Genomic DNA, 23,212 nt, shown 5'->3' with positions numbered 1-23,212 from the left:
AATTTATTTATTTATTTTACTTTATTTTTTTATTATTATTATTTTTATTTATTTATTTATTTTTTTATTTTTTTTAAACTTACAAAATTTCAGAGTTAGGAAATTTTTGACTTTTGAAAATTTTCTAAGCTTCAGAAGTTGTAATTCTTTGAACTCACTTTGAAGTGAGTTCAAAGTGAGTAATTTTTGAACTCACTTTTTTTCTAGAAGATTTCTAAGTCCTAAACATTTCTGACACAATACGCTGTCAAAACACTCCAAAAATGTGTTTTCCATTGAAGAAAGTATTCTGCAGGAATTTTACAATCAGTGGAAGAGCTAATTATACTTTATTTTTAGTTTTTATGTTTTCTGGCTCTGAAACATTTTGATTTTTAGCCCTCAAGACTGAATTCTTCGGATTTTGGCGTAGGTTTTTCTTTATTTCCTGCTGCTTGTTTTGTAACCGTGACCTTGAATTTGTTCCTGTTTGACCTCCAGGCCACGGTGATGACCTGGAAGCAGATCGACACCGAGTACCAGGCGCTGGTGAAACGCTCCGAGCAGCTGCTCGCCTCCATGCAGAAGAAGAAACGGGAGGAGGAAGAGACGGAGAGACTGAAACACATCGAGGAGGAGATGCAGAAGGAGAGGAAGAGGAGGGAGGAGGAAGAGCAGCGACGTAAACAGGAGGAAGAGGACCGACGGCTGTGAGTGGAAAAGATCCAAATATAACCGATGACATGTTTGTAAATAAATAATAACTAAGTGATGGATTTGATTCTTTTCATTTCAACGTTTTAGAAAAGCAGAGATTGAAGTGAAAAGAAAGCAGGAGGAGGAAGACAGGAAGAAGAGGAAGGAGGAGGAAAAAGTTATTCAGGTTTGAGATGTTTTTTCAACTTTGACTAAAAAGTTTCCATGCAATCCTGACAAAATTAATAAAAAATCAGATTAATTAGTTGTATTAGTCCCCTGCTTCCAGCTTTTTCTTGGCCTCTTCTGCACAGCAGGGAGGATAAAACTAGTGAAGGAAACCTGTGGAGTTTAAATATGACTGTAATTATTACAAAATGTCTGGCATTCAAAGCTGCACCAGCAGTTTTACAGGAGCATGTTTATGTAGCTCAGTGGGCTAAAAACCTTCTGAGAGCCAAAACTGTTGTGCTGAGAAAACTCAAGAGCCACTTTATGTTTTTAAATTAAAGCTGAAAAGATTTATCTCTCTTCAATAACAAGCCAGATAGACAGTATTTTAGTAAATTAGCTTAATTTTTGTAGAAAAATGAATCTGTAAATCAGTCAATCAGGTTTATTTGCAAAGCAAATGTCGAGAAAACATTTATAAAAATCTTAAACATGTTGTATAGAAAACTAATAGTGAACTTTGCATTTTGTCACCAGAACAGATCGAATATGTTGGTTAATTTTCTGTTTATTATGGTTCTAAACAGGCAGGTTTTTAGCCTCGATTTAAAGCATCTCAGTGTTTCAGCTATTTTGCAGTTTTCTGGAAGTTTGTTCTAGATTTTAGGTGCATAGAAGCTGAATGCTTCTTCTCTAAACCATTGCTGATCCAAAATATAAACCAGGTTTTTCACCATTTCTGTGATTAATCTATTTTTAGGCTTTTGTTGAGGTAGATAAGATCGGCTCCCTCACACCCCTCACAAAAATCTCAAAATGAATCTCAAATTCGCTCCATTCTTGAACTGAGGGGCCAAACAAAATCACCCAGAGGGCCTCAAACAGCCCCTGGGCCACAGTTTGAACCCCCCTGATCTAGAGGTGAGGTGTGTTTTGTGGTTTTTGTTTTCAGGCAGAACTGGACGTGCAGTTAGCTCTGGAGCGCGAGGAGCAGGTGCAGCGCGCCGCCATGGTGGAGCAGGAGAGACGCGACCGCGAGTTGGCCATGCGGATCGCTCAGAGCGAGGCCGAGCTCATCAGCGAGGACGGCCAGGGCGACGCGGGCCTGCGCAGGTAGGCTCAGCCGACGCACGGTGCCGCGCGCACGGCGCCCGATCTGAGGCCGATCTGAGCGTGCAGAAGTTACTGACCTCTTCCTGTTGCTGTGTTTCTCCAGCGATGACTTCTTTTCAGGTCTTCCTATCTCTTCATCCTCAACCAGAGTCATGTAAGACACCTGAGCAGGTGGATCTAACGCCAGCCGTAGTCACTCACTTAATCCTAGTCTCTCTTAATCCCTGGAGTAGCACCACATCTCTCAGATGCCAGATTATAATCCAGCAGTAAAATTACTTCTTTATACTTGTTCCATCAAATTATTGAGGTTAATAATCAACATTATTGATGATTTGATGCTGATTTCTTGTCATTTATAATTATCTATCATATGATTTATGTTTAATTTTAATGAAAGTGAAATCAGAATATAGTTTATGATCACATTGTCTGATTGAACTGGTGGTAAAATCATGTCTTCAGGCTTTTTAGGACTTTCTATTTACTTTGGTCATAAAAGTTAAACTAAACTCAAACTTTAACAACAAAGTTTGAGTTTAGTACATAGTTTTCTATGTATATAAAATATACATAGATTATAAAATATAATCTATAAAATATAGATTATATTTTATGTCTAAAATTGAATTCAAATCAAAAAGTATTTTATTAACCCGATAGAGAAATTAAATGTTGTAATGATGCTGACTCATTTCTGCAGATGCTAAATTAAGATTTAGTTTTTTGCTCATATTACTAATTAAATGCAACCGCAGTCAGACGTCTGTGTGAACGGATTACGACCTCAAAGTGATCCGAATGCGCAGAAGAAGAACGTTGACGTCACGCAGCAGCATCTGTTTACGGAAATAAAAATGGCCGCCGACTGTGCATGGATTTTATAGTTGACTCAGCAAAGAGAGCTGACAGCACCGTCACAAGATCACAAATAAAGCTGATGAAAAGAAACAGCAACGGCCTTTAGTGGAGCATCGACTTCTGCAGAGAAGTCTGGATGTGATGTGATGCAGTTCACTGACAGACTTCTTTCATATTTATCATCTTCAGCCTTTGTTTACATCCTGATTTACCGCTTCTAGCTTCTTCTGGAGCAGAATTATCATGCATGTCTCTTGTCATTTACATGAAAGTCAGGTAAAATACATTCAGACTGCAGATGCTTTGAAAACAGTCGAATCCAATTTAGGTCCATATATAGAAGTGGCACAAATCAGATTTTTATTTCAGGCTGAAAAGATTTGAATGGTTGTTGAAATAATGAAAACCTCATAAAATGACTACCTAATTCTATTAATATTACAACTTTATTGTTGTAATAAGAATAAAATCTTATCCTGGATCTAATGCGGAGTTGACCTGAATTCAAAATCCAAACAAATAAAAGCTTTAAAACGTGTTTTTAAAACACCGTGGGCGTGCTGACATCACTCTGAACTCTGAAAACAATCCCAATCAATGTGAACTAAATCTTCAAAACCCCAAAAATCACTCAGCCGAACTCCAGGGTTAAACACAAAATGCTTTTATGATTCAGCTGATCCTTGACACCTGTGAACAGAGGACAGCGTTTGTGCAGACGGCTCTCGGAGAAGATCTCTCTTCCGCTCGTTCTCTTCAGCCAGGAGTTTTCCCTTTAACCTGCTGCCAGGAGCAAAGAGCTGGCCGTTCCTCCACTTCCACTTCTCCCTGCGACAAAATCAAGGCTTCTTTTCAGATTTACAACCGTTCCACTCAGGCACAAGTCGCAGCCGGAATGACAATGATCCCGAATCCGTTTCATCTTTCCAGTCAGTAAGATTTCTAAAAGATAATCCAATGACTCATAGATTAGCAGCCAGAGACACTATGCTGACTGTAATTAGCAGAGGCAAATCCCTTCATTCCTATTATGGAGTTAGCTGGTTCCACTCAGCAGGGGGGCTGCAGACACGAGATCAGAACCTAGCAATCTGTTGAGATGCTGAAATTACATCTGGTGCTATTAATCTGATTTATATAAAAGCACTGCGTCTTTCCCCTCGCTTTTCTTTTTTCTCTGTTCCGCAGAATAGAGACACAAAACAAGAATAGGAGAGAAACGGCCTTTACTGTCCAATTCAGGAGTAACAGGAGCGTCAGGTGTGAAGGTTCACACAAAGACAAAAAGCTTTTAGTGTTAAAAAAACGAATATAAAGAATAACAACGATAATAGTAATATATTTAAAATTCAAAAGGATGTGCAACAGAGTCGGATGTTTACTGAACTATTTATTATACAAGCCATCAGTCCAGAAAAAAACAGCTGAAATGTTATTTAAAATAAAGTAAGAACAGAGTGGATTGTTCAGACGCCAGCATGCATGTTAAAGGGGCAGTGTTGAGAAAAATAAACATTTTTGACCTTTGCCTCGTGTTATAATATTATTCCCTCATCAGAAACAAACCTGGAATTTCGCTTTGATTCTTCCAAGCATGTTTGAGAAATCCGTTAATCTCCATGGCAACCAGTCAGCTGTGCATAAGGCCTGGGTGGACCTAGCCCCGCCTTCGAGACGCAGCTCTGCCTCTGAGCTGCAGTTTCCAAACTACTGAGCTTCTGCCTCACAGAGTAGCCACTCTGCCCCTTCAGACTAGCCAGCAGCAATTAGCAAACACTTGGTGGAACATTTCCTCCTCTGGGCTCGTTATAGGAGCCACTCCTCCGTGAAAAACTGATTAAAATGTTGTTAAAGGATCAATAAAGGAGCCATGTGGTAATCACTTCCTGAAGGCGGAGTTTCAGAAAGAGCAGGAGTTTTTTTTAAAGAGACAGTGACCCAATTTTGAAGTCAAATTTATTTTAAATCATAATTGATATATGACTATTATGTACTACTTTAACCACACTGAATTCTTTTTTTAATCAATCACCTTAGTGAAATGCAAAACATTAGCTTTTTCTCTACTAATCTCACCTTTCCCAACTTCCCTGCCTGCACCTACAGGTTCTGTTTCACCTTTCTCACACACCTCCGTCTGTTCCTAACCACAGGGGCGCTCAGGTGCAGGCGACCAAAGCTGCTGCCGGCGTGAAAAAGTACGATCTCAGCAAGTGGAAGTATGCTGAGCTGAGAGACGTCATCAACACGTCCTGTGGTGAGAATCCTGTTCAGCTCAAACCTCCATTACCAGCAGATTTAGGTGTTGAGAGCTGCTGATGAAATTTATATTTTCCCTCCTTCAGTCCCAACCTGCTTGCAGCTTTCAGGCACCATGTTAAATAATTCAGCACCAGCTCGTATTTGGCGCTTAATGATAACCAAATTCATTCGGCGCCATCTTTCTACATCTGTTTGATAGTTTGTTTTCTTTTTAGTTGCCAAAGTGTCTGTTGAGCGTCTTCGACTCCAGCTGTGAACACCATGTCTTGCCTAAAAAGACATCAAAAGAGCAAAGTTGAGGATTTTCCTGCATCTGCTGCTCATTTCTGTGTCTTCGTGACGAGGAGAGGAAATTGTTCCTTAGTTAAAAGATTGTTAATGTTTCCTTTTCAGTCTGAGGCAACATGAAAAGCTGACAACCTTTGGCTGATTCACACATTGATGCTAAACTCTCATCAGGGCTCGACTTTCCAAGGACATCTGGATAATTATCCACAGTGATGTTTCACAAGTGCCTCATTAGAAACGTGGCAGATTCTCATCATTACCTTGTTTATTAATTCATTTCAATACATTGATCATTTGTCCTCAGAATCTAAGTGAAATCCTGTCATTACCTACAGAAGTATTCATACCAGCAGAACCTTTTCACAAACTTTAACATAATCCCATCTAAATTTTTACAAGTGCATTTTTTTAAACCGGTAAAAATATGAAGAGTATTGATTAATTTTAGCTGTGAACGTTTGAAGGTTTAATGTTAATGAATAATGACAATATTGATCTGGTGATGGTTTTATGAGTCACATTATTAACAAGTAAATCTACAATAAATCAGAAGAATTTGAAATAATGAGTTAATGCAACATTTTGTTTCCCTTTTGGGTCCATCCATCCATTTTCTTGCACCCTTGTCCCTCAGTGGGGTCGGGAGGGTTGCTGGTTCCTCTCCAGCTGGCGTGCCGGACGAGAGGCAGGGTCACCTGGACAGGTCGCCAGTCTGTTGCAGGGCAACACAGAGACACACAACCATGCACACACACACTCACACCTAGGGCAATTTAAACAGACCAATTAACCTGACAGTCATGTTTTTGGACTGTGGGAGGAAACCAGAGTACCTGGAGAAAACCCACCATGCACAGGGAGAACATGCAAACTCCATGCAGAAAGACTGGGGCTGGGAATCGAACCCAGAACCTTCTTGCTGCAAGGCAACAGCTCTACCAACTGCGCCACTGTGCAGCCCCCCTTTTGGGTCAATAAAGTATATTTTAGTTTTAAATACGTTTGTATATGACACCAATTCCTAAATTAAACATTTTCGTGATGATAAGGTAGTGCAAGCAAATAAGTTTGTTTTCTTCCCTTTCTGTATTGAAGGGGAAATCCCACAGCATGACGCTGCCACCACCATGTTTCATTAAGTGTGTTTCCCACGCAGGTTAAAACTTTAATTTTTTAGTAAATGTTTAGTAAATGTTTTATGAATTTCCATATTTTTAAACAATAAAAGGCCAGTTAGGTTTGTGTTTGTAACATGACCAACTATGTTAAAGAAATGTGAATATTTTACACTTTGACTCATTCTGCAGGCAGATAACTTTGGCATATTTTGGGAATTTTGTTGCTGTGGAACAAACCAGCTGGAAACTTATTTAAATCTGCAAACTAATCTAATGATCAGCAAGATACCAAATCTGGAAGAATTTCTTCTGTTGTATTTTGCTTTTTAAATGTGTGACTTTAAAAATGCACTGAGGTAGAAGATTAAGCTGAAGATCTTGAAGTTTTAGAGTGTAGGACGATAGATCCCAGCCTATGCAAAGATTTCTGTGAGTTTTAACAAACTTTTCTTTGTTTTGAAAGACATTGAGCTGCTGGCGGCCTGCAGAGAGGAGTTCCACCGTCGTCTGAAGGTTTATCACTCCTGGAAGTCCAAGAACAAGAAACAAAATGATGACGGCAGCGACATGAGGGCCCCTAAATCCATCACTGACTACGGTTGGTAAACAATATTACTGTTCCTGTCACCCTGTTGTATTTATAGCAGCAGGAAAAATAATCTGGTTATAGTAAACGGCTCATAAACCTGAGCAGCTCTCATAGTTTTTTTCTTGCTTTTTGATTTTCACAACATCTAGTTCATCTTTACAGATGGAGACCTTGGTGCAGTAGGTTGAATATTTTAAACGGATTTCCTCAATGGACAGATTAAACCCATATTTTATGTTTAATTTGGCTTTAATAAAACCAGAAAGAAGATCAATACTGCTAAACTGCACCATTATGCAGACGACACTCTGCTTTCCTCTGTTGGCTCTAATAAGGTTATTCTCAGTTTTAAACCTTATTTAAGTTAAAGTTATTAAAAACAATATTTCCATAGTTGAAGAGCATCTTAATGCAGATGACACCACAGTTTACTCTAAAGTTTACTCAATAGCATCATAGCATCAGCTATGATTAGCATCATAGCTGATGCTATGATGCTATTGTGATATAGGTTATATCTGCCCAGGCTGATGTTTTAAAAAGGAATCCCTCAAGGCTCAGTTTCAGGCCACATTTTGATTGTTGATTTGTGTCAATAACATTAAGAGGAAAGTTCACCTGTATGCAGATGACGCCCTACTTTACTCCACTGACTCTACTACCAGGTAGACAGGCTTCAGACTGTCATTCAGCCGTAAAACAACTGAGATCTCAATGTGATTGTTACCAGAAAAGATACTCATTTGTGTCAAAATCGATGCAAACTGATCATTTAAATTTTGCCCAAACTATCACATTTTCTCTGATAGCAGTCAGTGGAGTTGCTGCTGAAGGGTTTACACTCTAACATGGCGAGTCTAGCCAGAGTAGATATATGGGACCATCTTTAGCTGACAAGGCTAACACCATAGCATTGTTTTGTAGGTTCTTTCCATATGACGGACAGACAAAAACAGATGTCACATGCTAGTTGTGCTAACGCTACAAGCTAATGCTATGATGCTAATGTTTGAGAGCCACTTTAAAATGTCAGTAAAGCTCCTGGATCTGACATACTGTGACACAGTAAACCTCCCAGACAGCGTAAGCTAACACCGTCTGTTTAAATATTAACTTTGTGGACTTAAGGAGATTAAAATTTAGTTATATTGAAATAAATTATTTTTATCTCTACTGATTCCTTTAAAATGAATAAATATGATCCAAAATTCCCTCTCATATCTCAGATAATGTTAGTTTTTCTACTTGTATAATAAACCTTATAGAAAAGCTGAATGCTAAATAGCTGAATATCTGGATGGATGACAGTCTTCCTTTTGGAGTTCATAGTAATCATTTTTAAAAAGCCGAAGGCTAAGCTGAGCTTTTATTGTCCAACTTCCTGCTTCATCAGACAAGAAAAAACTTTTTCAGGCTACATTTCTGAACATTTGTGACACAGAGTAAGTATAAATCTCTCATTTTTATGTTTAATAAATCCTTGTTAAAAAAACAGCAGCACTGAAATACTTTACCAAACTCTCCTCTTTTTAAAGAACTTTTAAACATTATTCTTTGATTCATGTCAGACCAGGCAGCTTGATTTTCCTCTGGATTTTACATTTGTTATTCAAATGATTGAACTGCAGCTGAGCAGAACCCGGCTCCTCCAACTCCGGCCCAGCATCAGGAAGTCGCCATGAACCGCCAGCAGCGATACTTTCGGATTCCTTTCATCCGACCCGCTGACCAGTACAAGGACCCGCAGAACAAAAAGAAGGGCTGGTGGTACGCCCACTTCGATGGGCCGTGGATAGCCAGACAGATGGAGCTGCATCCAGACAAACAGCCCATTGTGTTGGTCGCAGGTGAGTCATCAGCTCTTTGTCATGTTTCCTCAAAAGGTTTTGTTTTAGCAAAATCATTTCATGCACACAAAGGAAATGTAATCATGTTTGGTCACTGATGCTGAAAATTAAAGTAGAAAAGATGTTTGTAGTTTTTCTTTAATTATATCCCCGAGTAGTTCTTATTGGTTTGATAAAATATGCAAAAAAGTATTTATTTTAGAACTTTATTTGTATCTCTGTCAGTTTATCTCTTCCCTAACTACGAATCTCCAATAAGTTTCATGAAACTAATGAATTAAAATATAATTTAAAAACGTATTAAAATCTAAAAATTTTATTTAAAAATCTTTTGATATAGAGTGAATACACACAGATTGATATATTTTAAATGTTTGTTCTTGTTCATTTGGATGATTCTGGCTTACAGCTGACAGAAACCAACAATTGATTGTAGCAAAAAAGTGTAAATATTACATCAGAATAATAAAAAGTCCAGAAATTTGAGCTTAGACTTGGTTGGGGCTTACTGTATCAATGCAGCGTGGCATGGATGGAGGTTCTGCTGAACCTCAGGAGGTTCTGTATGCGATGTACAATGGCTGTTGGAAAAGATAAGTGTTCTGTCGTTGACTTACAATCCAGAAACCGTTTGCTGTGTTCCTGTTGGTTGTGCAGGAGGTTCCACTTCTGCTTTTCAAAGATGTACGGTTGTAATTACGCATTTGTTTGCAGCCATTTTTCATGTGTGAGTGTAAACGTTGCGTTGGGGGCGTGGCCAGCAGCAGTTTATTTGGATTCAAAGAGACAGAGACCCTAAAACGGCTGAAAATACGTAGATAATGAGATCCAAGAATAATTTTGTGGAAAAATGTAAAGTAGGATGTTTTGTAGCCCATAATCTCTCCTAATCTGTCCAAGGATTTATAACAGATCACTTTTAATTAAGAGGTTTATATTTAGTTATTCAATCATCATGTTCTCATTCATCAGGTTGTTTTCTTCTCAATATTTAGCGCTGGGCGTAAATCTCTCTGCTCTCTCGTCCTCCTTCACCATGAAGGTAAAGACGACATGGAGATGTGTGAGCTGAGTCTGGAGGAGACGGGTCTGACCAGGAAGCGTGGCGCTGAGATCCTGCCCAGGCAGTTTGAGGAGATCTGGGAACGCTGCGATGGGATCCAGTACCTGAAGAGGGCGATAGAGAACAAGCAGGCCCGGCCGACGTACGCCACCGCCATGCTGCAGAGTCTCCTCAAGTGAAAACATGCTTCTGCGTGAGCAGTTCACTGTCTCTGCGCTTTGTGGGAAATTAGAAAATAACAACGTGCAAAGATGCTCCCTGTTCGTCTCTAAATGCTCACTTGATATCAATTCTTATACTAATTTAATTTTCTATTTTTTATTAATTTGCAGTGCAACACTTTCATTTAGCAGCGTTAGCAAACTGGTTGTTGTTTTCTGAAATCCCACTTTGAGGCCTTAAAATCGCAGTAACGTTGCACCACAGACGTCTTAACTGGTTCATCCTCTGTAGCTGTAAACTTAAAACCCAAACAGAAACACCAAATTAGAGCTTTTACCGTCTTATGATGCCATAAAATTCATGCTTTATGGGTTTTGTGACTATAAACGAGGACAGTTACCATTTACACCGAAATACATGATGTCATAAGTTTTTAGCAAAGTCAGAATCCAATTCTTATTCTTCAAACCAGCTCATGCCGACTGAATTAGATCATTTTAATGTTTTACGTTGTCAGTTATGGGAGATTTCACGTAATGTTGCAACAATGTGATGCCTGTAAAGATTAGAAAGTCATTTGTTTTTCCTGGCTGCTCCCGTTCTGCCTCTGGAGTCTTTTTTATTGTTACTCATTTGATATGGAAGAGGGAAATGTTTTCATGTTTGCAGTTTTGTGCATTCAGGGTTGTTTTACAGCTAATAACGTTGTTGGTGTTTGTGTTATGTTTTTTTCTCGATGGTTAAACAAACAAATATTTTACCTGGAAAAAAAAAAAAAATCCCAGAATCTGAGTTATGAAACTGAGCTTGATGGACTTTTCTCTGGAAAAACTGTAGAAAATAAACATTTCTGAAAAATTCCCAGTTGATTTCTGTCTTTTGGTTCTATCAAGATTTTTGATCTTAATTTAAAAATATTTTTAAATTAGCGGGTAAATGTGTTGTTCTGGGGCTGCACAGTGGCGCAGTTGGTAGAGCTGTTGCCTTGCAGCAAGAAGGTTCTGGGTTCAATTCCCGGTCTTTCTGCATGGAGTCTCCATGTTCTCCCTGTGCATGGTGGGTTTTCTCCAGGTACTCTGGTTTCCTCCCACAGTCCAAAAACATGACTGTCAGGTTAATTGGTCTCTCCAAATTGCCCCTAGGTGTGAGTGTGTGTGTGCATGGTTGTGTGTCTCTGTGTTGCCCTGCGACAGACTGGCGACCTGTCCAGGTGACCCCGCCTCTCGCCCGGTACGTTAGCTGGAGAGGAACCAGCAACCCTCCCGACCCCACTGAGGGACATGGGTGTAAGAAAATGGATGGATGGATGTGTTGTTCTGTGTAACTGTCACATAAAAGCTATTAGAGGTTTTATACTTATAAAGTATAACAGATTTTCACACGAGCATCTAACAAAAATGTAGCTAAATAAATTGAAATATTTAATTTCATTTAAAAATTAAGTTTTAAGGTTTTGTTTCCTTCACACCGTTTTTTTCTTCCACTTAATTTTCCATTAACATGCTTGAACAGAGCACTATGAACAGCCACCATCTTGAGCTGCGACCTTTTGTGGCTCATCCCTTATGAACATTTTTGTCAGACAATAAATTTATAAAATATTGTTTCAGCTTTTAACTAAATTGCTTTCAATATTAATTCTAACCCAAGATTTAAAAAGTAGTATTTACTCCATGACCTCCACATTTTATCTTCCATTAAACACTTTAATCATATTAAGTGTTTCGCTTTTGCAAATTTCTGTATTATAATAATTAATTTCCACCATTTTTTTTCAATTAAATTGATTCTCTGAAAATTTGTGCATCTAAATTCAGTTTAAACTGACAGAAAACACGCAGTTTGTTCGTCTAAAACCCTTTATTTTATTTGCTTTACATGAAAAATGTATAAAAATATGTCCAGATCAAATGGCTATCGATAAGTTTGCGAATGGGAGTGACTGAATCAGCCGAGTCAGTAGCTTATACAGTACATTCTCTTTTTGGGACACAAAAAAACCCGTCAAAAACAAAATATATTACTTTATCTACACATACAGTGAGATGCAGCCATGTGCATCTTCCTGTAAATAATAAATACCTCATTGTGAGGAAAGCGCCATCTTTGCCAAGCGTGTTCAGGAAATGTTCCTACCATTTATGACATGTAACAAATATTAGTTCCCCTCATCCACAGAGCTCTCCGTCTAACACTATGAACACTATGCAGAGTGAAACTGCAGCGTTTTTTCCTGCTTCGCTCCGGATCAGGTGTTATCAGAGAACCGTGACTTCGAAACAGTCGCTGTCTGGCGCCCGGAGCAGGCAGCACCTCCCGTACTCACTGGACAGTCGCCACGTCTGGAGGAAACCAGATGCAAAGAGTCAGTTTGTCCCCGGAGGAGAAAAGCTCTGTCATCATCGCCGTTCATGTGGGAGACGAAGATTTTCACAAAGAAATTACAAAAGCTTGGAATCACAAGCTCTTCATTTGGAAAATGTTTTCCATTGTGTGACAGTTGTTAGGATTATTTTTGTGTTGTTAAAACTGCAGCAGGTAACTTTGTTCTTTTTTTTCAAAATCAGTTTTTTACATATTTGTTCAATCTGTCACCATATAGTGACAGTTTGAGACAGTCTGTGAAAAGATCGATCTCCTCCACCTGCTTCCTGAGCTGCTAATCCTATCTGGAGAAATGCATCACTCCCGACCAAAAGTAACCAATCAGAGCCAGGAGGCGGGTCTTAGCGCTGTAGATCATCCTCATGTACTTGCTAGTAAATATGCTAATGAGGAAAAAACAACTTATCATTAAAGTAAAACTGTCGTTGGTAACAATGCTAACTAGCCTTAGCATTTGTGACAGACTAGCTGGAGCAATGATGATTTAAGTGACTGACAGCGCTAAGGCCCGCCTCCTGGCTCTGATTGGTTGTTTCTAGTTAACACTGGGAGAAGGCAGAGGAACTCGATTCTTTCACAGATTATCCACCTCAAACCAAACCGTCACGACATGGAGACGAAAACAAAGTATTTTAAAAAAGGTTACTGCAGCTTTAAGGGAAAACTTTGATCAGAAAAACGCTGCAGTGATTCTGGTTGGTGAGTAAAATTATCACTGATAGTTTTGATGGACTTTTACCTTTTCAGGCGTCAAACAGCTGGAAAATATTTCGTCAAGTCATTTATACTTTAGCAAAATGATGCAAGTTTTAAATTATTTCATCACATTCATTTCAGTAACATGGCAAATTACAAAAAAACATGTTTGAACCAACAGAGTAAATACATACGTGCGAAGCAGAAGTAAAAAAACAAGCTACATTACTTATTTCTAAATAAAACATTTAAAACTTGATAAATATTACATGTATTCAGTCCACATGAGACAATAATCTGGAGAAACAAGTTTACCTGCAGTTACAGCTGCAGGTCAAAGTTCAACCCTAATGTCAACCGTCCAGCCAAAACAAAATCCTAGTTTTGTGTTTAATGACAACAACACAATTGAGAAATTGTGTTTTGTGGATATTAGTGGAATACTGATGTTTAGTAATGGAATCCCAGCTGAAAACCTTCACAAGGCACTTTAATAAAAAATAACCTGCAGATTTGAGCAAAGCCGTTTGTGCCAGTCTTACCTCGCTGCGTGGCAAACTGTGATGGAAACCCACCATGTCTGACACTAACTTCTCTGATCTTGTTGTGTAGAGTTGTCTGGGGATCTGCAGAGAAAAGACACGTTTTCACGTTTTTCCTTCTAAATAAAAGCAAAATTTTACACAAATTCACCCCAAATTCAAATAGTGAGGAAATTCATCAACATTAAGGACTTAAAAAAAGCGTCTATGTTATGTTAGTTTTGTCTTATTTAAAGTATATTAAGGTGTTTGCACTAGAAAATAAACCAAAAACATTTGGAAATATTTTGTGTTTTTGCAGTAAATCTACGCTCTACAGCAGGAGTGTCCAAACTTTCTATCAACTCAAACATACAAGAAACATTTTCCAAAAACTAAAATCACAATTCCTGCTCAACAATAAATCAAGCATGAAAATATTTTAATTAAACAAAGAAAATAGATTATTTTTGTAGCTCCAAAACTTGAAAGGGTTTCATGAAAACATTTATTTTGGGCTCAATTGAAGAAAAGTGAAACAGATTTCATCTCTTCTTCTAAAAACAGGATTTAGTGACTTTTTATTTGAAAAGTTTAATAATGCAATTAAAAGCTTTAGTCGGTGTTTCTATCTAGCATGAAGTTAAAGAGAAAGCAGAAAGATTGGTTATTAAAAGATTAATACTTTGAAGGGATTCAACTAACTTAATTTAATTAAATTAAAGTAAAAACTCCATGAAGTTTCATTAAATTATGTTTTATTATTTAGCACCAGGTTCTCTGGCTGGACAATTATTTAAATATTTTAATGTAAACTTATAAAATATAATTTCAGCTTTTTAATTCAATGAACTTCAACTAAAAACAACATCGTATACAAATCTCACTGAGTAATTTATCTTTATAGATATATATTCCAACAATAATTCTAATGTTAGATTAAAAACTTGATCTCCAGATTTTTTTCTTCTCTTGCACCTCATTATAATCCACTGATTAAAACCCTTTAATGATATAAAGTCCTGCTTTTTCCCACTCAGGTTCATTTTCTGAGCTACAGAAAAGTAATCGTAGATTTTTAGTAAGATCCAAATATTTTATGTTTTGAGAAAAACATGAACCTGTGGGACAAATCTGACTGTCTGGCTGCACTTTGGACACCCCTGTTCTACAGCAAAAGCCTCTGAGGTCAAAGGTGAAACCTACAAAGCAGAGTTAAAGGTGTGAGGACGAGCGGCTCAGAGCAGCAAACCGGAGGCGGTTTTCCTGCTCTGGTTAGTGTTTAGTCAGGTTAGGTTTTCATGCCGATCCTCTGGCTGTACCTCGATACTCAGGCGTATATTTTCAACCGAGGCAAAATGTTCCTGCTCAGACTGCGAAGAGGCAGAGCTTGAGGGACACGGCAGAGTGGAAACATGAGTTAAGACACCGTCATCATTCTCAAAAACCGGGTTCTCCCTCAAAGTGTTCTCAAAGGCATACGGTGCATGGGTGTGCCTGCGATGCAAACGCACAAAAACGCATTTACAGCAGCGCCGGCGCCCTGAGAACGACAAGGATGGGTTATGCAAAGCGAATGCAAAGCAGGGTTCTGACTTACACCAGAGCCACGGCCTTCCTGGTCCTTATGCACTTCTTGTTGATGAATATTAAAACGCCGATGACAGCGCAAACCAGGCAGAGGCTCCCCAGGAGGCAGGTTGTAATCAGAGCCGGGTCCAGAGGCACCGACACCAGCTCGCTGCAGCGCGCGCCGTGGTAGTGCCAGTGTTTACCTGCAGGGCATCTGAAACAAAGGAGAGCAGAATGAAACCCCAGACACTTTCCTGAAGAAAAGAAAATTAATAGTTCACCGTTTCTTTCTCTGCAGGAGTGATTCAAAAACAATTTAGCACTTCCAGTTCTGAAAGCAAATGTTTATGAATAAATCCCCCAGAGCGTCGAGTCGACTCAGACGACACGCATTTCAATTTACACCTGCAATCTGGCATTTATATGCTGTATTTCCAAAAGTTTTAATGCAATGTGCCATAAATAAATACAAATACTGAAACAGTTTGTACCTGAGGTAAAGGTGGATCTGTTCAGTCTAATTCTGTGCTTTATTAGTGATTCTGGTGACACTTTTAATGGATTTTTAATTAAACTGTGAATTAAACGCCCATTAAGATAAAGTCTTACCGTTATTTTAAATAATATTTAGAATCCCTATTGGATAATTAATGAGTATAAAAGTCAAAAGTTTTGGATGTTCGAAACTCAGAAATTTCTGACATTGATATCAAAATGTTTGGTGGAAATTTACTATTTTTAAACATGAACACAATGACCCTGAAACGGCTTTACAGCACAGATAGAAAAAATATATTATTTACATTACAGCTTATGAAAATTAAACTAAGTTCCTCTGTTTATGCCTGAGGAGGCCAAAGTGTTTGGACCAAAATTAAAAAGTCAAATTTACTTGCATGACAATAAAATAAAAAGAAAGACTAAAATAAAATCAACCAATTAAAGTTGTTTGTTGTTTTTTGCAGAAAATGGAGGCTGTTCTTTGGAGATCCAAAACCTCAAAATGACTTTGCACATTTTAAATGCAAAAATATACAAAGTCATTTGCACATTTATTTAGTTTTCAAATTTTGGGGGCTTTAATAAACAAATTTATTCTGATATAAGAAAAAGATTTGAGTCACTTTCTTTAAAAACACTTGTTATATTTATCCATGTTTAATAAATTAAATAAAAGCCGAGTTATAAAAACTTAACTTTTTCTATTCAAATCAATTTTAATTCAAGAACATTTTACTGAACCCAAGAGGAATTTAAATAATGTTAGTAATTTACCCAGTTTGCATCTCCTGCTGTGATGAACAGGACAAATGTGCATCGCTCTTGAACTGACGTTGGGGGCCACCAATGGCCCGCGAGCCGCTGTTTGAACACCCCCGGTCTGTGCGTACCTGCAGGTGACTCCGTGGCCGGGGATTATCTCACACGCGCCTCCGTTCAGGCAGTAGTCCGGCTGCAGGGAGCAGGCGTCGCGGCAGGGCCAGCCGTCCACCGCGCTGTAGCCGGGGTCACACAGGCACTCGGCCTCGCCGCTCCAGCTGTTCACCACGCAGCGAGAAAACTCGTTGCAGGCCAGGAACTTACACGGATCTGCTTGGTCAGCTGAAGGAGGAGGAGGAGGAGGAGGAGGAGGAGGAGGAGGAGGAGGAGGAGGAGGAGGAGGAGGAGGAGGAGGAGGAGGAGGAGGAGGGCTTACACAGCGTTCTGATTCATCTCACAAAGCAGCATTTCAACGAGAATACAAACCATCACAAGAAAAGGTAAAACCTGAAGTCAACCACTTTTTGTTTAAAGCTAACCGCTTTAAAGAGTCAGCTGAACAGAACCCGTCTGGCAGCACGAAGTAGGCTCAAAGATCTCCAAATAAAGAAATTCACAAACAGATGAGAAGCAAAATGATACTTTTCAATCTGACGTATTTTAAAGTAATTCTTTGGTTTTGGATGCAAAACACTGAAAAAACACAAAATATTACAGAGTATGTTGGTCTAGCTTATAATAACTTATTACACTTAAAGACAAATTTACTCAAAAGTAACTTCAGCAGCATATTATTGTTTAGTCAATAATTCCTTAAAATTTATTTTAAAATGACTTATTCCATTGGCAGATTATTTAACTTGTAACGTGGGAGAATCTTGTTTTCTATATGTGTTTTGCGTGTTTTTTGCAGTGTTTTAATCATTTTATTTTAATATAAATGCTTTATTTATTTGCTAAACTGTCACTTTTGACCCTGAAAAGTCCAGATCAACATAAACCTTTTCCAACACTGCAAAAACACAAAATTTTACCAAACATTTCTGGACACAAGTAACTTTTCAGTCAGATATAGAAACTTGTTTTAAGTCATTATCTCACCTATAACGTGGGAAAATGTCTTACTATAAGTGAAATAATCTGTTTGTGCATCACTACGATGAAAGCGACAAACTACGGAGTCGAGTTTGTGTGATTAACAGTTTACGGCAGACAGAAACGTCCTGAAAATTGAAAACTATCCTTTCTGAAGCACCAAAACAAGTGAAAAAGTAACAGAATTCAAGCCAAGACCTCAGCAAGAACTTCTCACCTGGTTCAACCTCCAAAGAGCGACTGTCAATCTCGATGTCAAGCCGATTAGACGCGGCGCTGCACAGGTCCTCCAGCACACAGCGCACGGCTTCCGTGACGTTGTTCGGCACCGGCTTGTCCAGTTTCATCCTGCTGTTTACCACAACACTCCCGTTCCTGAAGTTGAGAATCTCCAGCTGCTTGAATCCAGTCAGATTGGACTGTAAATATGGCAGAAGCTGTGCAGAGACAGAGGGGGGAAGATTCATCAGCTGCTGCTTTTCAGATGGTAATTACAACAGGATTAGTGCTGCAGAAATCAATTTGCTGCAGGAATCAGATTTTAGCTGGTAAAAAAAAAGAAGTTTTACTTTGTCTATGAAAATTTAAATTAATAAACAAAGCTGAATTTGTTATTATACGGAGTCGACAAAAAAAACTTAATTATCCTCTGATTTTATCCTCCATTAGTGACAGCGCTCACGTTTTATTATTCAGGTCATGTTTAAGAGTGAATTCTATGAATAGTTTGTAATTAAATTTTGATGTGAGCATGGAAGGATGAGTTTCTGTCACTGATTGTACAATTAGATGCAGGACAAAATTGGAGTTTTGGTTTCTAAGCACCAGTGCTGCGAAAATGCTAATCCTTCAAATTATAAAAACGGTGAAAGGATAAAATAGTTTAATAAAAAGAATGTGCATTGCAAGTAAACAGAAAACTAATCCACAATAAGACTGTCCTACATTTATACTAAGAGGTTTGCAGGAGCAGAGTCTCAGTCACTGTAGGTTAAAGCAACTAACAGAAAGAAAAGATGAATATTATCAGCGGTCAATATTTCCAGTAAGACGTAGAGAAACAGTTAAAGTAAGATTAGGTTTTAAGTATTAATCTTTATTATGAACATCCTTGTTTGGCCAAGAGGAAGAAAAATGGTCATTTATGGAAAGACGGGTGTGAATACTTTCCAAAATGATGAAAATCAGCCATGACTCAGCGAATTGGATGAATTCAGGATCAGCTGATGACGCTCCGGCTGCCTTACGCCTGATATACGACTAATGTATTCCTCAGTACCCAGGTAATCTTAATCAATATGTTATGCATCAATAATCACCTAAATCAGGCAGGAACTAATCCATCACTATAGCTGCGTTTACTTTGATTATATAATTGCAAAATTTGACATTTCGATAATAAACTTGCTTGGTGGAAACACGGCAATTTTGAAAAATCTCTTGTTTTTCAGTAAAAAGTTTGAGCGATGAGGTTGTTGTTTGGCCGCATCAAAACGGGTTTATTTCACAAAACTGCAATGGAAACACTTTTTTACATCAAGCGAGTCACATGATCAACAACCAGACGAAACCAACGAAGAAGAAGACGACAGGAACTAGTGAGGATGATGACGCGGCAGCTTGATGCGTGAACAAACTTATACACGAGATTTAATTATATTTTATTGTTCAAAGGCATGCAGATCTTTTTATTAAAGATCAGATTCTCCCCATTTGACTCAACTGTTCAAGCTTCTCCTTTATTTGTGCTTTTTTGTGTCATTGTGACTCTTTTTGTCTCCAGAACATTTGGACAAAAGTTCTGCAGAACTGTTGAGATGTTTGTGTTGGCAACGAGTTTTCCTTCTGCAGCCAAGCACTGAGACACAGTCTGCTTTATCTAATTTAGTCATTTATCTCTTTCTTGCAACCTAAATATTTCATGTGCATGTGAATAAGATAAGGGAGCCAAGACAAATAAAATAGTCTGGCTCTGCACATCGCTATCTAAATCTAACTGGATTAACTTGATGCTGAGACTAAATTACATTATAAATGTATCAAATTCTAATGGAATAATTTAAAGATGCTACTTCAAACACCCAAAGCAGTAAAATTACTTTTGACTCTAACTTAACTTAAACTTTACACATAAATATATTTGACTATAACTTAGACGTACAAAACTGTTCATCTCCCTTCAGACTTCAGGGATTCGTTTTCCTGGGCCGGAAGGAGATGAAAGACGGTTTTCACAGATTGGGGTTTCATCTGATAGCTACACAGCTAACCAGCTGAGCTTTGGTTCCCTGCAGCTCCTCCACAGTCGCCTCTTGGCTGCTCCTCTGATTAAAGCTCTTCCTATTCAGACTCTGTTCAGATCAGGGGTGTCCAAAGTGTGGCTCGGGGGCCACTGGCAGCCCCTGGACTGAATGTGTCTGGCCCCAAACTTCATTTAATGATACAAATTTGACCCGAGGCTCAGGTGTTCAAAATGATCTCAAAGTAAAAAGAAAGAATCCTGGCTACAACTCAAAGTGTTTGTCTTTAAATAAACATGTTTTTTCCATTCTGCTGCCAGTTTGGACCAGTTTCATTGCTGCACTCATGTCTGTTTTTAATTCATTTAATAAACTTGGCTAAATACAGCAAACATTTTCAAAGAAAAATCGACTCAAATCCGGATATTTTTGATCAGAAATGACTAAATTGTGTTTTTTGTTTTCATAATGCAAACCTGCAGAACTTTTTAAAGTTTTGGATTTAGAATAATTTATGTGTCCTTTTCCAGGAACAAATCTAATACTTTGTTTAATTGAAGCAATTAAACAAAGTATTAATTTGTTTAATTAAAGCATTGCATGCTTAGTTTATTTTTAGTAGATAAACTATTTTTTAGCACTCAAATTTGTTTTAGACTTGCTGAAAATGTTTGGACCCCCCTGGTAAAATACAAAAACTTACCAAGTATTTTAGTCTAGTTTCTAGTACAAATGTTTTAATTCTTGAAACAAAATAAAACTAACTTACAAGTAACGTTTCAGTAAGATACAAGAGCTTGTTTTAATCATTTAATTCCTTAATATTCATGAAAAACTTCTAGTTCCGCTGGTGGATTATTCCACCTATAGCATGAAAAAATATTGTTAGAAGTGAAATAATCAAACTAAAACCTTTTCATCAATATTAAGGACTTATTAACTTGCTAAAAAGTCACTTGTAAGTTATTTGTATCTCTTTTCAAGTGTAATAGTTGGTAGAAACTGGACCAAACATATTTGGTAAGATTTTGTGTGGACAGCCAAACTGTGGACGAACCGATGCAGGAAGTCAGACAGCTAAAGAAGCGTCGCTCCATCAGGGTCATTGATCTGAACGGCTTCCAAGTTCAGCTCAGATGAAACTGCTGCAGCGTGAGGGGAAGAGATTACGCTGCTTTAGCAGGCCTGAGCGGTGGAGGAGCGATAAGAAGCCTAAAGGAGCTCAGGACAGGTGAGCACCGATCACCTGCCAACTTCACACAGACCCACGGCTCTGACAGCTGCAGCCAGCAGGGAACCACTTGCAAACAGCTGACAAACACAATCATTTCTACTGCAAACCACACAACTGCTACATCCATAACTTGATGGTTTCATAAAAAGTTACGCATGTACCTACTGGTTCTGTTAAAACCAACAGGCCTGGTGCAGATGTCACTGAAGGGTCACAATGATTACTAACCAGCTTAGCATGTTTATTTTTCATTCAATGTAAAGAAAAAGACACTTTCTGAACTCCATGTCCAATTTCTTTTGGTTGCTTGACAAACCAGTAGGTACAGGAGTAATCCGAGCTACAATGGGCCGATAAAACATGCATGAACACAGATATGAGCATTCAGTCGGTTTAAATGGGCTCATTGACATGACACTCAGCAGGTCATGATGATTTCTGGTGAAACCAGGTTGGATCGTTTAAGAGAAATGAGAAGTCGCCCATTTAAAGGTGAATATAGCTGCGTTTCCATTGACCTTAAACAAATTGGAATCACTAAATAAATTCAATTAATGGAAACAGTTTTTACTTTGATTCGCAAAACTGCGACCGAAACACTTTCACATCATCACATAAGTCATGTGATCAACAACCAGATGTTACTACTGGTGGAAACTACAAAGAAGACAACAGGAAGTGGAAGGAGGAGGATGAGGCCGCATGTTTTTAACAACATCTCATGTTAACTTACTCAAATGAGATTTTAATTGTGTTTCTTACTTAATGGAGAAACAGCAATTGGAAAATTATTAGCAGAATATCAACAAAGTTTTGCACACATTTGCAATGGAAACGCAGAATATATTGGTAACTCTCAGAGCGGTAAATACTTACCGGATCAAACATCTGAAATCTAGCTTTGCCAGGAAGCTCAACAAATTAGTTAACAAGCAAAGTCCAAGGTTTGAGCAACCACTAAAAATTGGAGATGGAGTGTTGCTTATATCAGCTATATATTACTTTCTGCTTTCCTTTCAATAGTTTCTCTGCAGACAAGACAAGTTAACCTCAAATCCAGCTCAACACACTGGTGACAGTCCACCGTTTATCCTTTGTTTCAATGCATCTCCTCATTTTAAACATACCAAACCCTGATGCAGAGTTTTAAATACAGTTAATAAAAAAAATAAGCAACTGATGTTTAAAAACTAAAAGTGACTTGACTGTTTCCTGTGGTACATTCGGTTACGTTGCATGCAGATGTCAACATAAACACACTAAGGAGATTGAAACCAGCATTAGCACAGAGTGTGTGATGCAGGAGCTGACGCCTCTAAGCTGCTTACTCCACGTCACAAACCGAAGACTAAAACAGGAAAAGGTCTCCTGACCTCCATGCAGGAACTAACTCTGCTTTAGCAAAACAAAAGCATAAATCAGCAGAACATCCCGAAAGTCCTCACGAAGCTTATTAACACACTATTCTAAGCCAAACTGAATTATGTGGTTTATATTTACGGCATCACAGACATGCAAATAATGTAACATCCGAAATGTGAAGCCATGCTGCATTTTTGTCTTTATAAGTAGTAAAATAAACTCCACAATCAAATATAGATAAGGTTTAAATTGCATTTAGTCATTTAACAGATGCTGCGACTAAGAAGCAACATTCAGCATAAACTTTTAATGCTTTATATGTTTCCTAGCACCACATTATGATACATAGCAAAATAACTAATAAGAAAATAAAAACTCAATAGTTTTCTCTATAATATTGAGCCTTAAAAGATTATTTAACTTTTTTGCAATGCGATAAAATCACTTCTGCAGCACAGAGTGGAAAGAGCTCCTGGGGTATGTCAAAGCAAAGGAAAACACCCAGAATGTCCTGGATTGTATAAAATAAGTTTAATCAAAGATCCAGGAAAGTAACCAGTGAAATGTAAACGTGCCCAATAAATTCAAGGAAAACACAGTTTATGTTTCAGATTTCAATGAATTTATCCAGCAAGTTAAAGGCAGAAAACCATCAATTAAGATACCAGCAAATTCAAGGAAAGTTCCAGAAAGTAACC

At 38.1% G+C, this 23,212-nt stretch overlaps 2 protein-coding genes across 5 annotated transcripts in view; one reads left to right on the top strand and one right to left on the bottom strand.

Annotated features, from left to right (window-relative positions):
* Nucleotides 1-11,009, top strand: part of myo6b (myosin VIb) — a 50,463-nt gene extending 39,454 nt beyond the window's left edge. The window contains exons 26-33 of one of the 4 annotated variants that reach the window (XM_008399861.3): nt 481-689; nt 784-862; nt 1,799-1,959; nt 2,063-2,113; nt 4,974-5,077; nt 6,952-7,086; nt 8,706-8,924; nt 9,967-11,009. In XM_008399861.3, coding sequence (XP_008398083.1) covers nt 481-689; nt 784-862; nt 1,799-1,959; nt 2,063-2,113; nt 4,974-5,077; nt 6,952-7,086; nt 8,706-8,924; nt 9,967-10,166 — 1,158 coding nt within the window. In that variant the 3' untranslated portion in view covers nt 10,167-11,009. The other 3 variants (XM_081603234.1, XM_081603235.1, XM_081603236.1) reach the window with 3 other exon arrangements.
* Nucleotides 11,010-11,976: 967 nt separating this feature from the next.
* impg1b (interphotoreceptor matrix proteoglycan 1b) overlaps nt 11,977-23,212 on the bottom strand; it is a 29,959-nt gene continuing 18,723 nt past the window's right edge. Inside the window, exons 13-18 of the mRNA XM_081603514.1 lie at nt 17,896-18,115; nt 16,715-16,925; nt 15,352-15,537; nt 15,074-15,248; nt 13,773-13,856; nt 11,977-12,491 (exon numbers count right to left, since the gene is read on the bottom strand). Coding sequence (XP_081459640.1) covers nt 12,408-12,491; nt 13,773-13,856; nt 15,074-15,248; nt 15,352-15,537; nt 16,715-16,925; nt 17,896-18,115 — 960 coding nt within the window. The 3' untranslated portion in view covers nt 11,977-12,407. The remainder of the gene's footprint in view (nt 12,492-13,772; nt 13,857-15,073; nt 15,249-15,351; nt 15,538-16,714; nt 16,926-17,895; nt 18,116-23,212) is intronic.

The sequence above is a fragment of the Poecilia reticulata genome, chromosome 22 (assembly GCF_904066995.2).
Source record: "Poecilia reticulata chromosome 22, P_reticulata-male-v2, whole genome shotgun sequence".
In the NCBI taxonomy this organism is placed as follows: Eukaryota; Metazoa; Chordata; class Actinopteri; order Cyprinodontiformes; family Poeciliidae; genus Poecilia; species Poecilia reticulata.
The sequence above is the reverse complement of the archived record's forward strand: the minus strand, read 5'-3'. Positions and strand labels throughout refer to the sequence as shown.